Source organism: Garra rufa, chromosome 8 (genome assembly GCF_049309525.1).
Source record: "Garra rufa chromosome 8, GarRuf1.0, whole genome shotgun sequence".
Taxonomy (NCBI): Eukaryota; Metazoa; Chordata; class Actinopteri; order Cypriniformes; family Cyprinidae; genus Garra; species Garra rufa.
The window spans coordinates 40636046-40654810 of record NC_133368.1 but is presented as its reverse complement, the minus strand read 5'-3'; the positions used below and the strand labels follow the sequence as shown (position 1 = coordinate 40654810).

At 32.2% G+C, this 18765-nt stretch overlaps 1 protein-coding gene across 1 annotated transcript in view; it reads left to right on the top strand.

Annotated features, from left to right (window-relative positions):
* The window catches only part of LOC141340612 (integrin alpha-4-like), a 40697-nt gene that overhangs the window by 4580 nt on the left and 17352 nt on the right, over window positions 1-18765 (top strand). Inside the window, exons 4-15 of the mRNA XM_073845656.1 lie at window positions 462-591; window positions 714-781; window positions 861-990; window positions 4285-4370; window positions 4899-4961; window positions 5046-5183; window positions 6679-6787; window positions 10357-10451; window positions 11212-11302; window positions 13338-13383; window positions 13706-13860; window positions 16867-17021. Of these exons, the coding sequence (XP_073701757.1) occupies window positions 462-591; window positions 714-781; window positions 861-990; window positions 4285-4370; window positions 4899-4961; window positions 5046-5183; window positions 6679-6787; window positions 10357-10451; window positions 11212-11302; window positions 13338-13383; window positions 13706-13860; window positions 16867-17021 (1266 nt within the window). The remainder of the gene's footprint in view (window positions 1-461; window positions 592-713; window positions 782-860; window positions 991-4284; window positions 4371-4898; window positions 4962-5045; window positions 5184-6678; window positions 6788-10356; window positions 10452-11211; window positions 11303-13337; window positions 13384-13705; window positions 13861-16866; window positions 17022-18765) is intronic.

Sequence of the window (18765 nt, the reverse complement as noted above, 5' to 3'; positions counted from 1 at the left end):
TAATAATAAATGTTTTTTGAGCAGCAAATCAGAATTTTAGAATGATTTCTGAAGGATCATGTGACTGAAGTAATGACAAAATTCATCTTTGAAATCACAGGAATAAATTACATTTTAAAATATATTCAAATAGAAAATATATTTTAAATTATTTTAAACAGTAGAATATTTGCTGTACTTTGGATTAAATAAATGCAGGTTTGGTGAGCAGAAGAGATCATAAAATCTTACTTTTCCAATCTTTTGAATAGTAGTGTATAATAAACAGAAAACAGCTATTGAATTGTAATAATATTTCACAGTATTACTGTTCTGTTGTATTTTAACCAAATGAATGCAGCTTTTGGTAAGCACAGAAGAATTCTTTCAAAAACCAAAAATCTTAGCTCATGACTGTTTGTTTACATTCTTTATGGTTTTATTTTGTGAGTAAATGCACTCTATGCTGGTTTAAATTCTAGGCATGTGGACATCGGTGGAAGAATATCTACTACTCTAGTAGAGACAATCAGAACAAGCTGCCACATGGTGTTTGCTTCAGATTCAGCCCAGATTTGAAACACGCCAATCATATTATCCCCTGCTATAAAGGTACAGATTTTTATTACTTCTGTATTGGTTAGCTTGTGGTTCACAGGTTTACTCAGCATAACCAAAAAACCTAATTATTCCTTAGTGTCAAATGAGCAATAGTTTTCTTTTTCTCTTTTTAGATCATCAAAGAAAGTTTGGTGAAGGTTACGGCTCATGTCAAGCAGGAATATCAAACTTTTTCACAGAGGTATAAAGAACGTTTATGGCATTTGATTGGGCTGACATTTGAATTCAGTCGATTTGGTAACAATATATTGTGTTTGTAGGAGCTGATGGTCATGGGAGCTCCTGGGACCTCATACTGGACCGGATCTGTTCTTGTCTACAACACCTCAAGCGACATTTCAGCTGCTTATGTGGATGATGACAGCGAAGTTCTCTATGGCAGCTATTTAGGTGAGTTCCCTAGTTATTTGAACTTATTTGCTTTGTTACACATCCTAGTAATCTATCCGCAAAAGACTGTAGGCAACTTTGTGCTCCCTCCTAAGATAAGAACCCAACTCGGATGTGCTTGAATCTGAATACCGTGTTTAGAAAGTAAATGGAATAAAATATTTCAATGGTTTCTCTCACAATTATATTGTTGGATAATTAAACTGTATAGAGCTGCATGATTAATCGTTAAAAGATTGCAGTCTCAATTCTGTCACCCACACGGTCTTATTTCTAAATGACAACGATTCGTCTGTGTCTATTAAACCTTTGATAAAGTCATACTGGATCATTCCAAAACTATGAGAGCAGTTATTGTGTTTAGATATAAAACCACTTCACAAGCAGTCTTTTCAAACATTTATAGTTATAGTATTTTCAACCATTTATAGTTTATCTAGTAATGAAACAAGTGAAGTATTTATGAGTCACTGAATCGTTCATTCAAGAGATTTCTTTCAAAAATGTTGTTTTATTCGGTAATTAAACAAGTATTTATGAGTGAGTCATTGAATTGTTCATTCAAGAGACTTGTTAAAAAATGCTGTTTTATTCAGTAATGAAACAAGTGAAGTATTAATGAGTGAGTCGTTGAATCGTTAATTCGAGAGATTTGTTCCAAAATGCTGATTCATTCAGTATTGAAACAAGTAAAGTGTTTACGATTGAGTCATTGAATCATTTATCAAGAGATCAGAGATTCGTTCAAAGATGCTGATTTATTCAGTAATGAAACAAGTATTTATGAGTGAGTCATTAAATCGTTTATTCAAGAGATTTGTTCAAAAATGCTGATTTATTCAGTAATAAAACGTGAAGTATTTATGAGTGAGTCATTGAATTGTTCTTTCAAAAGATTAGTTCAAAATGCTGATTTATTCAGTCATTAAACAAGTGAAGTATTTATGAGTGATTCATTAAATTGTTCATTCAAGAGAGTCGTTCAAAAATGCTGATTCATTCAGTAATTAAACAAGTGAAGTATTAATAAGTGAGTCATTGAATCGTTAATTTAAGAGATTTGTTCAAAAATGCTGATTCATTCAGTATTGAAACAAGTAAAGTATTTATGAGTGAGTCATTGAATCGTTCATTCAAGAGTTTAAAAATAAATGCTGATTCATTCAGTATTGAAACAAGTTAAGTATTTATGAGTGAGTCATTAAATCATTCATTCAAGAGATTCTATCAAAAACGCTGATTCATTCAGTAATAAAACTTGAAGTATTTGTGAGTGAGTCATTGAATCATTTATTCAAACTAATTTTTTTTAAACACGTCATTCAAATCAATAAAACCTTTTTGAATAGACTGCAGCAATTATTGTTTTGTCACAGCCTCTTGTAAATTATGCTATTTTGCTAAGTTCAAAATCAGGGCAGAATCGTGATCTCTATTTGAAAAAAAAAAAAAAAAATCATAATTCCTTATTAATTCATAATCGCGCGGCTCTAAACCTGTAGATAAATTGCGGGCGTCAGTTCAAATGTGGGGTATTAAATTTGCTTTTGAATGCGGATTCGCTTCTTATTTTCACTTTCGAGATTCGCTATCACACTACTCTTGTGTATACTGCGGTGTGACAGTACTAACCACACATTTTACAAGATTAGATGTTTGTCAGTGTTGCTCAGCGTCTGCAAATCATTCACCATTGTCCTATCAGTCATCTCTCAAAGTGCAGAGTTAACTCCATTGTGGCAAGTAAAATTTTATGTAATGTAATGTAACAGGCTACTGCTAACAAGCAGCTAACCATGTCCATTTAGTGACTCCGTGGAACATTTTATTCATTTTCCGTGCCTTTCCGAATAGGGATTTACTTTTCAGGCAATTCCCTATCAGAGCTACTGCATGGTTTGTGGGTTTTTTTTATGGTTATGTCTTTTGGGGATTAGGGCTCATGCAGTGATCTAATTTGGTAAAATGATTCATATTTATGCATGTAAAATATAATCCAGTGATCATCAGCTTCTTAGAAGTGCAGCAGGAAACAGACACTTGCTGTTATAAGGCATAACGTTTTTCTTTTTAAACAGGAAACAGACACTGTTGCATAATGTGTGAGCATCAAACTGTTGCAAAATATGGCTAACATGTCACTTTGTTTTGATCTCTTGGCAACCTACGATATCCATACTTTATAAACAAACGCCTAATTTTAGTCATTGATCTTGTATTATGTACATGTGATTTCTTGGGTTCATCTGCTAGTAATAAGGCAGACTAAGTCAAGTCCAAATTATTTGTAAAGCGCTTTTCACAAAATATATTGTTACAGGCAACTTTATAGAGAATCATAATGTTAATGTTTATAATACTGTGTATAATATCTCAATATCTTCATGCCATACAGTCATGTTTAGTACAGGATTCCTGCTGTCATAGAAAACATGAAGAAAAATGTCATTTCCAAGCCTGAAAAGTCATGTAGGTTTAATAAAATTAAATAATGTCTATAGTGAATATACAATTGTATTTGTATTTCATCAGATAGAAGATAGATGGTTAGTGAAGGTTCTCTATAACAGGACTTATTAAAAATCCTTTTCCAATAACTAAAAGCATTGTAACATCTAAATTAACAGTTTTTATTCAAGCCATAAATGTGACCCTGGACCACAAAACCAGTTATAAGGGTCAATTTTTTTTAAATGGAGATTTATAAATCATCTGAAAACGAAATAAATAATCAGTATTTGGTCTAGATACAAATATTTGAAAATCTGGAAACTGAGGGTGCAAAAAAAAAAAACAATCAAAATATTGAAAAAAAAAAAAAGCCTTTAAAGTTGTCCAAATGAAGTTCTTAGCAATGCATATTACTAATCAGAAATTGTTTTGATAAATTTATGGTAGGAAATTTACTAAATATCTTCATGGAACATGATCTTTATTTATTATCCTAAAGATTTTTTGGCATAAAAGAAAAATAATAATTTTGATCCATGCAACGTTTTTTTGGCTATTGCTACAAATATACCCGTGCTTCTTGCGGTTGGTTTTGTGGTCCAGGGTTGCAAATGTGATTTATTGTCACTGAAAGAGTAACTTTTAGTAGTTTAGCAGTGTTATTTTAGTATCATTGGCTTATTAATATTTTGAATTAATTTCATTTTCATGTCTCCATTTTAATTTAAATTTTTAATTGGACTTTAAATAATTGCTTTTTATTTTGTTTATACAGTTTTACAGTATTTTGAATGGGCATTTGAAATATTTCACCACAATGTCTGTTTTTTTTCCTCCCATCAGGTTATGCTGTAAGTGCGGGACACTTTCTAGATTCTCAAAGCACTGAGATAGTGGGTGGTGCTCCCCAGCATGAACAGACTGGTAAAGTAAGGGTTAACAACACCGTCACCATCATCTTCATAATAATCTGATCATTATTAGAACAGACCCTATTTTTAAGTAGTTACATGTTGCAGTTGTCCAGTTCGGTTATCAGGCTGGGCTAGGAAAGTCCTTAAACAAATGAAGAAATTTGACACAGCCTGTGGGTTTTTGTAGCATAATAACAATCTTCTAAATGCCCTATACTGAAGATATGAGACCCTCCTGACATCTACCCTGTAGACAGTTGTGAACGGTAAATCAGTTAAACTGAACTCTTCTTCCATCTGTGCGGAAAAGGAAATAGGTTTTTATTTGCAGATGTGCTGAGTTTGCAGTGTTTATGAGTTTTCTGAGTAACAGTCTGGTGTCTAATGATTTTACCAAAGAAATAGAGACTGGGAGCCACTATTCATATTTGTGATGAAACTATACGGAAATGTATTTCATTCACAAGCATATACAATCCATTGTTAGGCTACTGTGTGTTACAGTTCCCATTTCCCATATTCCGGTGTTGTCTTTTACTCCAGGCCTACGTATTCAGGATTGAGGGCAACACTTTGAAAATCGTGGCCAAAACCAAGGGCAAGAAGGTAAGAAATTTCAAGAATGTTAAGTGTTATTAAAGTATGTTCCTGCTGAATGAACACAATTGTGATGTTTGCTCCTGTTTACAGCTCGGCTCTTATTATGGAGCTAGTGTATGTGCTGTTGACCTGAACTCAGATGGACTGTCCGATCTGCTGGTTGGGGCTCCTATGTTCAGCTCAGTGAGGGAGGAAGGACGCGTACATGTCTACATAAACCAGGGAGAGGTGAGATAGTGACATGATGTATGACCCTGAACCACTAAACCAGTCATAAGGGTACATTTTTTGAAATTGAGGTTTATATCATTTTATCATCTGATGTATGGTTTGTTAGGATGGGACAATATTTGGACAAGATGCCACTATTTGAAAATCTGCAATCTTGAGGGTGCAAAAAAAACACAATACTGAGAAAATCGCCTTTAAAGTTGTCCAAATGAAGTTTATAGCAATGCATATTACCATTTAAAAATTAAATTATGATATATTTATGGTAGGAAATTTAGAAAATATGTTCATGGAACATGATCTTTACTTATTATTCTAATTATTTTTGGCATAAAAGAAAAAATCGATAGTTTTGACCTGTACAATGTATTTTTGGCTATTTCTACAAATATACCCATGCTACTTATGACTGGTTTTGTAGTACAGGGTTTCATACATTATTGTGTTTTGATACATACTTACAAGTTAATCTCACATTGATAGTTCACCCTAAAAATAAAAACAGTTGTTTGTTTGCTTGTTTTTACGATCACCAAAAGTAGTTTTAAAAATAGTTTTGTGTATACACGTACACACATAAATTTATTAGACCTTAGCATGCACAAATAAATAAATGAATATTATTTTATTGTTTTATATATGTAAATTAGCATAAATTAAAAGCATTACATCAAATACTACCCAGATGTAAACTTACTTTTATTTGAAATGTTTTAATAATATTTTTCTAAATTTAAAATTGTTGTATTAAATAATAAATACATTTAATATTTTATTAAATCATTTTATATATATATACATATACATGCACATTTATATACACATTTTTAATATATTTGATATTATATGTTATTTAAGAATGTAATTATTTTTCTAAGCATTTGTAGATTGTAGATTAAGATTCACCCATATATTCCTAACTGTACTGTTGGTCATTTTAGGACAGTACACTTAAAATTGTACTTAAAATTGTAATGCATTTGATGAAATGACACATCTACATATTTAGAGCTGTCTTATCTGACTGTGATGTTTGTTCAGTGCAAACGTATGTATAGTGGCTTTGATCGTGACCACCAAGGCCATACCGACAGAACACGTTTCCTTTTCCCACAGTCTCAAAATTAACCACCTACTCCGAAACGCACCGTGCTTTTAACACTTCACATGTGACTGCTTGACTGCTTGTCGTTATTTACTGCATTGTTTTTTGTTGATGCCTCAAGCAAAAGTGCTTTTTCCAGTGACAGCTGAAGTACAAAAACAGTTTGATCCGGCCCTTTGCTGTAAATAAACAGCATTGCACTAATTTGTAGGTAGTGTGAACAATATTTGACTTGAGTTGAGAGACTTTATTCACGATTAATTGGAGCCTAAACAGTAAAGTATTAATAAATTGCTGTGAAAGATGTCTGATCTGACTAATTTCAGATTTTAGACTGCTACTGTCATGCTTTTCTTGAAAATATCCTTATCACTGTGTCTGTCTTAGGGTAAATTGCAAGAGGCAGACTTTGAGTTAGTCGGGAGTGACTCCTACGCAGCACGATTTGGAGAAACCATCGTGAACCTTGGCGATATTGATGATGATGGATATCCAGGTACGTGTCGATGTTTATGTGTATAAACCTTTTCAGTTGTTTACATTTCTCAGTCTGAATTGCTTTTTGCTTTTTGACTAGACAAGTGTAGTCTGTATTTTAAAAATGCTAGGGTTTATGTTTTCCTCTAACAAGGTTTATTGGTAAACCTCAATGTTTCACTTCCTCAATTTGTTTCTTCTTTACATTTCAAAGGCTGTCTTCTATCATTAAAACACCATTTTCACATTAGAGTGGTTTCATGGCTAGATATTGGTTAATCTCTGAATCAGATTTAGAGATGGTCTTGTTATTTGTTGGTGGTTTGGTTTACAGACAAAGGATGGTTAGACAGGGTTTCCGCGGGGTCTTAAAAAGTCTAAAATTTAAAAATCAAAATTTTAGGCCTTAAAAAGTCTTAAATTCGCTGTTCTAGGTCTTAAATAATTTCACACAGGTCTTATTTTTCCGATGTCCATGTAACGCTACCTCTAATGCTCATTTAAATTATCTTTTTGTTGTTTCCGTGGTGGTGTAGTTCTTTATTTCACTATTCCAAATATAATTTGCTGTATTTAAACTACAAATGAGACCAACATGCAATAGCCAATCAGCTTTCTGTTATTGGTGAGAGTCTCTCTCGGATTGTACTGCAGAAGTAAAATGGATTTAACTTTTTAGCTTTGGGGAAGTGCAAGTTTAGCGATAATTAGCTTGAAAAAACTGAATATAGGGCTTGGCTAAGGCCAGTTGCTAACAACTGTAGATTTTTTTTCTCCCTCTGTGGAAGTTACTGCGTCTTCAGACAGTATCGCAGTAGCAGAATACAGGTCAAACTACCTTTTTCTGTATATAATGTTCTCAATAATAATAATAATAAATGTAGGTCGAGCTAGCTGACCGCCAGCCTTGGAGATACTTTTAAAATGTTTTTTTTTACTTGCCCGACTGAACAAACCGCCTGATTAAAACTGAAGTGACAAAACAACTAGCGAAGCATCGAAAGGCAAGAAAGATTCATATTTTAATACATTCAACGTAAACAGAAATTGATAATGGATAGTGTATTTCTGGTCTATTTGTGACATACTTTATACAAATGAATGTAACAGCACTCTAAAGAAACACACTGAGGTAAAAATTTAAAATGTATAGTTTATTTATAACATGATATAGTTCAGTAATTTACCAAGTGAGCTTTTTGCTGAATATTCTCACAATTACAAATGTTACATTAATTTTAGCTCAATAAACAAGTAGTTAGTCAAGTAGTTACTTACATATTAGACAAAATATTTTCACTGTTTTGTTCTGTTTCACCAACGAAAATAGTTCCAAACAAGGATCGCAGCAGAAGCATTCTCCTAGCAACGTTTTGCTATGATTCAGCGTTTTGCTCGAATCAGTTGAAATAACTCGCTCATGAAGTGACTTACCGCCACCTGCTGGTAATTTAGTGTGTTTAAAAGTATGCCTCCACACCCAACATTTCTAATGTATATATTTATAAATCAGTAAATGTATTTAAAACATTAATCTCACTTTTAATTTTGCAGTGTAAATTGTGTAATCTCACTGCTAACAGCCATTTAGAATTAATTGGTAAATTCATAAAATAAATTTCAAAGGTAATGCATACATTTCAAAAGTAAAAAAAAAGGCCTTTATAAAGGTAGATCAAATATGCAGATTTAAGATGTAAAAGCTAATAGAGCACTGATGAAAATATTGCTTCAGAATTTTTTTTTACATCAGATATTTCTAGTGGTACTTTTATGGGGATATTTTGTGTGGAATAGTATCTGCTGATATGAAAAGTTCACTGTATATCGTAGTAATAAATTTAATTTATGACAGCCATGAAATTGTGTTTACTTTTTACATTAAACACATTAAATATTACATATATGCATGTAATATAATATCTATTTCCATTACAGGTTTCGGTCTTAAATTTCATATAAGGTGGTATTAAAAAGGTCTTAAAAAGTCTTAAATTTCACTTGTTCATATCTGCAGAAACCCTGGTTAGAAAGAACAATCCCACAGTTACCATAAAGGACCACAGTAAAACTGCTCTTGAAAGAGTGAAACACACCCGCTCACACATACTTAAAAGTACACGTTATTGTCACAGTGTCACATTGCTACTGACTAATGCAAGTGCATCAGCATAAATTATTTGTTTTCAAACCAAAATTATTATATAAATAATGTTTTCATGATTTGCATTTGCTATTATAAAACCTACATAAAACTGTTGCCTACACTACCAGTCAAATTATTTTTTTAAAGAAATCTCTTTTGCTCACCAAGCCTGAATTTATTTGATCCAAAGTACAGCAAAAACAGTTAAATTTTGAAATATTTTTACCATTTAAAATAACAATTTTCTATTTGAATATATTTTAGAATGTAATTTATTCCAGTGATGAAAGTTGAATTATAAAGAAGTTATAGAAATGAATACTTTTATTTAGCAAGGATGCTTTAAATTGATCAAAAGTTATGATAAATACATTTATAATGCTACAAAAGATTTCTATTTTAGATAAATGCTGTTCTTCTGAACTTTCTATTTATCAATGAAAAATTCTACTAGGCTCAACATAATAATAATTAATAATAATAATAATAATAATGTTTTTAGAGCAGCAAAGCAAAATATTAGAATGTTTTCTGAAGGATCATTTGACTGGAGTATTGATGCTAAAAATTCAGCTTTGAAATAAATTGGATTTTAAAATATATTCAAATAGTAAATGGTTATTTTAAATGGTACATAGAACATTATTAAAAACTGTTTACTGTTTTTGCTGTATTTAGATCAAATAAATGCAGGCTTGGTGAGCAAAAGCAAAATTCAAAAAAAAAAAAAAAAAAAAAACCATTTAAAACGTTTGACCGGTAGTGTACATCCTTACAATGTGATATTCTGATAAACCTGATGTGTCAGCTTTATGGAAATCATATTTTTGCATCAAAACCTAAAAATATCTAGCTAGCACACAGTTGATTTTTAATTATATTCAACTTTTTTTTTATCAGTTCTTGTCAGTATTGCATGGAATTTATGTGTATTTGTAATGGTTTCTCTAAAATGAATGCTTTCACTGAGCTTTTTTATGCCTTTTTATGAATAAAATATAATATATGAAATGCTACTGTTTGACCAAAATAATAAAATAATAGAATAATAAATAATAAAGTTTGGGGTAGTAATTTGTTTTTAAAGAAATTCATATTTGTACTAATCAAGAATGCATTAGATTGATCAAAAGTGACAGTAAAGACATTCAAATTATTTCAAGTGCCATCTTTATTCATTTTCTGTTCACCAAACCAGCATAAAACAATTATTTGTAAAGCATTGTGTGACACTAAAGACTGGAGTAATGATTATACAAATTCATCTTTGTCATCACAGAAATACATACATATAATTCTATTAAAATGTTTTTATTCTATTTTTTATCCAGTAAATGCAGCATTGGTGAGATTTAAAAATCTTACCAACCGCAAAATGTTGTTTAATTAGACTGTACACTAGGTTTTGTAACAAAGCTAATGCAACAATGCCTGTGTTTCAGATGTGGCCATTGGAGCCCCTCAGGAGGACGATCTGCTTGGTGCTATATATATCTACAATGGGAGGCGAAGTGGTATTGCACGGAGTTTCTCTCAAGTACGTTCTCCAGCTGCTGTTTATGCTGATATTATGGGCAGGGAAGAATGAAACGGAGGCGGGAAAGGTCAGACCTGAGCTGTCCTCCCCATCCTGTGCGAACTGCCCTATTGTTTTGAGTCTTTCTTGTTCTCTCGTCCACACTGGAGTACTAAGAGGAAAGCAGTTCAGTCTAATTGCTGTAATTTCCTGAAATATCCACGTGTAGTTTTAAGCAGGACTAGACAAATCCAAGTCATGAGAGTCCAGTTTAAAAAACGAATGTTTAGGAAGAACTTCATATAATTATATTAACTCCTGGCCAAAATGATTACATACAGGATGTTTTTAGTGATTAGCAACAGTTTGTGCGGCCTTGTAACAGTACTGTGGTTTTCCATTTTGGATGAAGGTGTATACAACGTGAAAGTAAGTTGTAATATGCAACAATCTGGGCATTATTGCAAAATAAACAGTGGCTGACCAATCACAATCAAGTATTCCAGAAAACAAGGGCATCTAAATTAACCAAAAACAATATTAACATTGCTCATTTGACCAATCTTTTCTGTTATATACTTCTATATCTTTACTAGTTTTGTAAATCTCCATTATGGACTTCACAAATCCTGTTTAATGATTATATTCACTTGAACTAGATGTAAAAATGTCCATAAATAAGATCATTTGCATGTCTCTTGGAGTACAGTACAACTTTAATATGTCAAATTCTGAATCTTAATATCTTCTGAATGCGGTCTTTGTGCTTTCTTCAATGCAGAGAATAACGGGCTCTTTGTCGGGCAACAACTTCAGGATGTTTGGCCAGTCAGTGTCTGGAGGAGTTGATATTGATAGCAACAATTACCCAGGTAATGCTTTTAGCACAAAAACATGAATAGGATATATTTCCCCTGTAAACAGGAAGCATGCCCAACCTACACTACCTTTAAAAGTTTGGGGTCTGTACGACTGTTTTCAAGAAATTAATACTTTAATAATAAGAATTAATATTATATATAACTCTTTTAAACATTAGGCATATTAGACTGATTTTTGAATAGAGTAATGAATGTTGAAAATTCAGTTTTTGCATCACATGAATAAATTACATTTTACAATATATTCAATTAAAAACAGTTATATAAATTGTAATAATATTTCACAATATTACAGTTTTTACTGTGTTTTATTAAATAAATGCAGCCAGCCTTGATGAGCATAAGAGATTTCTTAAAAAAAAAAAAAACATTTAAAAAATCTGTCCTAAGGCTTTAGTTGCTATGTACTTTGCACACGATTTGCTTTTATTGTAAATGTAGTCAGCACTCCCTGACTTTTTGGAAGTGGATTCACTTGTCAGATATATCTGCTACTTCCGTAAACAGCCAAAGTTTGCATGCACCAATGAAGAGCAGTGACTGCATTTAGCTAGTGCAGTATATGGCCATTTTATAACACCTCTTTAGAGGAAATAACATGGTGTGTTTTTAGATCAGCGTATGCTGTGGGTGTCAGCTGTGATGTGCTTTCTGAATATGTATCACAAGTCTGTCCACCTTTTTATTCCTGTAAGAGCGGGTGCGGCCATTTGTAAAATTCACAGGTCTGGCTTCCGGGCTCATCTTCATCTACATATTTTTAGCTGTACAAAACAGCTGATTTTGTTGCTTGATATTGCAAATTGGTATGTCTATTATCTTAATTATGTACAAACTGGTTTGCAAACAGTTTTACTGCTTTCTGCATGTTGTTATTCTTCTCACCCATAGGCTTACTTCCATGTTAAAAGAAAGTGGATAAGAGAGACAAAATCAAGCTGACGCAATCATATGATTCTTTTTTTTTTTTCTGATGTGTCAGAACATCTTGTTCTCAGATTCTATTTCCTGTCTTAAAATAGTAAACTTTTTGAAGGCAGAAAAATATGCACAGTAGCAGAACAGACCACATACTGTTTTGAAAGAAAGTAGTAGTACTGTATGTACAGTTGAGGTCAAATGTTTACATACACCTTACAGAATCTGCAAAATGTTAATTATTTACCAAAATAAGAGGGATATTATTTTTTATTCAGTACTGACTTGAATAAGATATTTTACATAAAAAAAACATTTACATATAGTCTACAAGAGAAAATAATAGTTGAATTTATAATAATGACCCCCTTGCAAAAGTTTACATGTTTACAAGTTTACAAAAACAATGGGGCAGTTTAACTGTTCAGGACAAACAAGGAACTCAATAAACTATCACTAAACAAAAAAACACAGCTGTGGATCATTCAGGCAACAACACAATATTAAGAATTAAGTGTATGTAAACTTTTGAACAGGATAATTTTTATACATTCAGCTATTATTTTCGCTTGTGGACTATATGTAAACCCCTTTTATGTGAAATATCTTATTCAGGTCAGATAAATACTTAACATTTTCCAGATTCTGCAAGGTGTATGTAAACTTTTGACCTCAACTCTATACTGTATATGATATGCAGATTTTCTGTATGAATGAAATGCCATGATTACATACTTTTTCTCAAGTGTGTAGTATGCAGCAGAGTGTGTGGAATACCCTATCCCACAGTACAAGTGCTCAACTTGAGCTTTCATTCATTATGAAGAACAACTCCAACCTACTTCTTAGGTCACTATTTCATTTAAGTGCCAAAAGTCAAGATATAATTTTTTTTTCATTAAATTATGCAAAACCTCATTTATTTATAACTAGAAGCCACTCCCTAAGTTAAATGTATTATGACAATTGTGTTCAGTGATTCAGTCCTTGTTTGTAAAATTTTTTTTTTGTAGTTTTAAGTGTATCATTGCACTGGTGAGTTATTAAAAATGTGTCAAAGAATACCTAAGGCAAATATGGTTAATGGGAACTTTATGTTCTTACACAGATGTTGCAGTGGGAGCTTTCCTGTCAGATTCAGCTGTGGTGTTCAGGTAAAAACAGCAGATCAATTATTCACACACATTTGCTTTGACGATTTAAGATTTGCTATTGTCTATAGGTATTTGCTCCTGCATATCTGAGTTTCAATTTATTCTCCAACTCTTAAAGTTTATTTAAGCTAATTTAATAATATTTTCAGTTTCCAATAAGACTATAGAACTCCATTTAGCACGATGTTCATCCAAAAATGAAAATTGTCATTAATTAATAGCAAATTGACAATATGTAATGAAAAATTCTCCAGATAGCCCTGTTATGGCTCCTGTTATTTTTTTGACCTGACGACTAACCCAATAACTCCGGTTGTTTCAGGACACGTCCAGTGGTGAAGGTGGATGCTGTGATGTTGTTACCTGAGAGTTTAAACCGGTCCATAGCCCAGTGCACTGAAAACGGACTTCCTGCCGTATGTGTCAATGTTAAGGTGTGCTTTAGAGTTGGAGGAAAACAAATCCCAGGAAACATAGGTAAGACAGTAATACCATCCGATTTATTCCAATGTTAAAAAGTGATTTGAAAACTGTACTTTTGACTTAAAATTCGCTCCAAATTCATAATATTTGTGCAATAAAAACCTACGCTTACTTTTCATTTTAGGAGCACTTGTGCTATTCAAAAAATCTGTTATAAAATTTGTCTTCCCATTACAAGGCGATGTTTGTCTGCTTAAAATGATTTACATTTTAATTTTGTTTTTACCTTTGTGATGGCATTTTTGGCAACATTATTAAAAATATGTCATCTTTTATGTCAAATTTTAAAAAAAATTATTTGTAAAGCTTTTTAAAATTTCTAATTAAAACTACAGAATAACAAAAGAACAAGAATAAGTTACCAAACAAAAGAAATCGGTATTAACAAAATTTATTTGTACTACAGAGGTGGCACAGAAGAACAAAAGTGGCTTGTAGGTGTATTTTCATGTTTAATGAGGCTCAGAGGTGGCATGAGTGCAAACAAATTCATAAATTCATGTTGAGATTAATGTTTTAAATTGAATATTTCTTTATTAAAAATGTTATATGGTTTGAATAACGGTTTTTGAATACTTTTTCAAGATACTTTAAAAATAAAACTAAATCTGCAGGTAGGTCGCGACAAGTCACTGATTTAATTACTGAATCATAATCATTTGATTCGTTCGAACGGCTGATTCATTCCTGAATAAAGCAAGTGACTGTGTCTATTTTGACTCACTATATTAGTTTAAAAATGCACGTTCATGCATAAACGAAACAACGCTGTGTTTAAATGGATATGCGCAATGGCTCAGTTGTGACTTGTTTCAAAATCAAGCAACAGTGTTATAGTCAGACAAAGTAAGTCACTTAATATTAACTTCTTTTCTATTTAACGGTTGTATTAAATCAATATCTCATTTACAAACTCCCTTAAAATATTTAAAAGCTGTCACTCATCTTAATTCATCGTGATCTCCCAGAGTTCCATTATAATCAACGAAGTTCTCTACACTGCACAACGAATCTCTTATTTACACTCTTTCTACAGTTTCTACACTCTTTCCTTTTTTATAAAAGGATTCGTGAGATATGTCCGTGATACATTACTCAACATTGCAAAAACACGTAGAAATCGTTGAAGCTCCCCTCAGCACAAACACAAATATTCTGATCGGGTCAGTCGCACATGGTGCTCCTAAATATTTTTTCATAGTCACACGCAGTAGTTTTCCATCGCAAATGCAGATGTAAAGTGACCTCTAATTTTTGAGCTCCTCACACGTGCCGTTCATGTTGAGTACACAGCGTTCAAGGTTGAACGTTTGGGGCTTCAGCTCTTTGTTTACGAGAGGCTGTGTGTTGGCTCGTCTTATCAGCACGTGCTGAAGGCACTGGCAGTTCGCTGTGTTTCAGACATCTTTCCCAGCTCTTTATCTCAGCACCACATCCCCTCTTTTGTTGTGGCGGTTAGAGGGTTCAGGGTGTGTGTCAAGGCCTGCCTTCACTGATAGATCGACACTCGCTGACCAAATAGTAAACAACAGAGCTGTGCTTGATGACAAATACTAAGAATCTTGAAACTGATATGAAATAGCGCCGGCAGAAATGTGCCACCCAGAGATTTTGCTATAGTGTTTATACCACAGTAGATTAATGCATATGTATATCTACCAGTTTACAGGACTGCTTCATGTGTTATTTAAAAGTGAGATAATAAAGAGCGGGATGTTCCAAACAAGAGTTAAACTGTTTCGTTTAGTTGTTTACAATCACACAGGAACATCATAACGGCTTTGACTGTAGCTCATCTAATCAGAAATCAGAATCAAACATTTTCCATTTTATATTATTAGTTGTACTGTTTGTGCCCTGATGCCACTTTATCATTTATTTGCAGTGTTGGGGAAAGTTACTTTTAAAAGTAATGCATTACAATATTGAGTTACTAATTACGTTATGGAAAGTAATGCGTTACGATACTTTTGCATTACTTTTGCATTACTTTTTAGATCTGACCAGGACTTGCTTGTTTGTTTTTCATACAAAAAGTTCTATTTTTGGCAAATGTAAAATCCTTTTCACACCAAAAGCCTCAAGCTTAGAGAAAAGTAAATTCATGTCTGTACAGTAAAAAATGTCAACTCTTCAGCAATAAAAAAAGGAAAACAAATGTTAGATTATCTTGAGTAATTTTTTCTTATTAGTATGGATAAATTGGATCATCGAAGGTCAGCAGCAAAGACATAAGTTAATAAAATGGGATTAAATACATAAAGGATATTTGTATTATTTAACATTTAATTGTTGCAGGTTTGCATTGAATTTTACTGTTTTTATTTGTTTTGAAGAATACTGTATCTCTCTTTTTTTTTTTTAGTAAGTGAGATTATTTTCGTTTTCACATTTATTCTTGAACTAAAGTAACATCTTACTTACAATTTCTCTTAACATGGGAACAGGAGAGCTTTTTTCAATAAATAATATTTTCTTGTCAATTAAAAAGTAATGCGTTACTTGTAATGCGTTACCCCCAGAACTGTTTATTTGTATCAATAATAAATAACCTTTTAAATTGCCTTCCTTAAATAGAAAATATTCAAATCAGATAAAGTACTTTTCATTTACAAAGCATTTAATTCACTTGATTATCCAAAACAGGTGTTATGACCAGTTTTTGTTGAATTTGCATGGAGCCTTTTTGTCTGCTAAATCTGTTGGATCTCAATGCTCAAATGTAATTATAAATGCAATTAATAATTTTTGTACGTATAATCTGAGCAAGCTGTTATATTTAGATTTCTTCCCATTTTATGCATTTAAAAATGTATGCCATTTTAATTTAGTTTTGCATGGACAATCAGTTTTTCAGCATCTTACAACTCCCCTGCCATTCAATCATAAACTCCTAGTGTTTATCATGAGAATAAGATTATGAATTTTTCTTAAGATTTAACAGGTTGTCTTTGCCTAACTGTAACTTTGTCTCTAAATGCCATTCTGTTTCCTGTGCAGAGCTGAAGTACAACATAACAGCTGATGTTCACCACAAAGACGGCTTCCCTTCTCGATTTTATTTCAGTGGAAACAGCACATCCAATGTTACAACGGGCAGAGTAAAGGCCAAGCACGAGCGGCTCACTTGTGCCACCCACCAGGCCTTCATGAAGGTGCGAGACTCATGTTTATTACCTGCAATGGGGGATGTTACTTTTAACAGTCACATTATAGCTTAACTTCTAAACAAGTTACTGTACATTTAATGGAAAAGGTGCATTTAATTTCTTTATTTCACTTTTTTGAGGTAGTTCTTTTTTGTCATCTAAAAGCTTTCACACTGAGTGCAATGCGAAAAAGTGAGGTGAATCGGTGGTGAACAGTGGTTTCACACAGAGCGTAAAACAATTGATTAACACAAAGGACGAAAAAATTTGCCTTTTCTTTTTTTTGTGAATAGCCCTATAGGCAACCTCGATTAAAAAGCGACATTGCTTATATATTTTATTTATTAACATAGATGATCTCTACATTTTAGAAACTTACATACAATGTTGGGGAAAGTTACTTTTAGAAGTAATCCAATACTTTACTCAGTTACTTTTTATGGAAAGCAGTACTTTTGCGTCACTTTTTGTCACCCGGGATGGGCTTGCTTATTTGTTTTTAATGACAAAACCCCCGAAAGTTATATTTTTGGCAGCTGTAAGGGACCTGACACAAAAGTAAAATGAATAAGCTAAAGCAAAGTAACTTTAATTGTAATTTTTTTCAAAGAATGGCATTGCTTTACTAGTTACTTGAAGTAATCTGATTATGTAACTTGCAGGGCCAAAAAAAATTAAAACAGTATTTTTTTTTTTCATATGAGTCAATCTCGATAATTATCATGATAAATGTGACCCTGGATCACAAAATCTGTCTAAAGTAGCACGGTATATTTGTAGCAGTAGCCAAAAATACATTGTATGGGTCAAAATTATTGATTTTTCTACAAAATTCTAGATTCACTTCTATATTTTTAAAATAGCTGTGTCTCGGCCAAACAAATCATACAGCAATGGAAAGCTTATTTATTCAGATGTATAAATCTCAATATCAAAAAATTGACTCTTATGACTGGTTTTGTGGTCCTGGGTTACAAATGTCCATGTTTTATTTATTTCGGTTTTGAAGACAGACTTTGCTCCAGAGTGAAAGTTGTATGATCCAGATGGTTAATTCTGGTTATAAAATACTCTTTATGGTAAGAACAAGACAAACCATTCACATTCGTGAATTCTTTACACTTTTCCAGTCATTTCTTTCTTAACAAAGCAAATATCTTAATAGAAAAAAAATATTTTTTTAGTTCTGCATTTTCTAACAAGTAATGCTGTTTTAAAGAAACGGGTTTGTGTTGCCTGATAATATTAATAATAATAATAATATTCTTTTTTTTTTCTTAGAAATACACATTACATAGTAGCTTGAGTTAGGATGCAGATTTATAAATTTATAAACATAAATCATCAAAATCAGTAATATCTAACAATTGTAGCAACTGAATTTTTCTATGGTAAAATCAAATTTTTCTCACTGAGTTTTTTTTTAATTAACCAATGGTCTTTTATAGTAGCGTACATTTACCCAAATTAAAAAACAAATATAGCACCTCAATACCATGGTAAAATTATAATGTGGTTTCTAGGTATTTGTATGGAAAACAGTAGTCTAAATACATTTGATATAAATGCATAAACACTATAGCTTAATCACAAAAATAGCTATAAAGTTCTGTGTAAATGCATAGCAAGCAGTGCTGTCAGAATCTAGAACGACAAAAATAAAAACCTGATATAACAGTATTCCAGAGAATATTATTCAGTGAATTAACATTATCCAGTGAATTATTCACTCTTTATATTAAACAGCTTA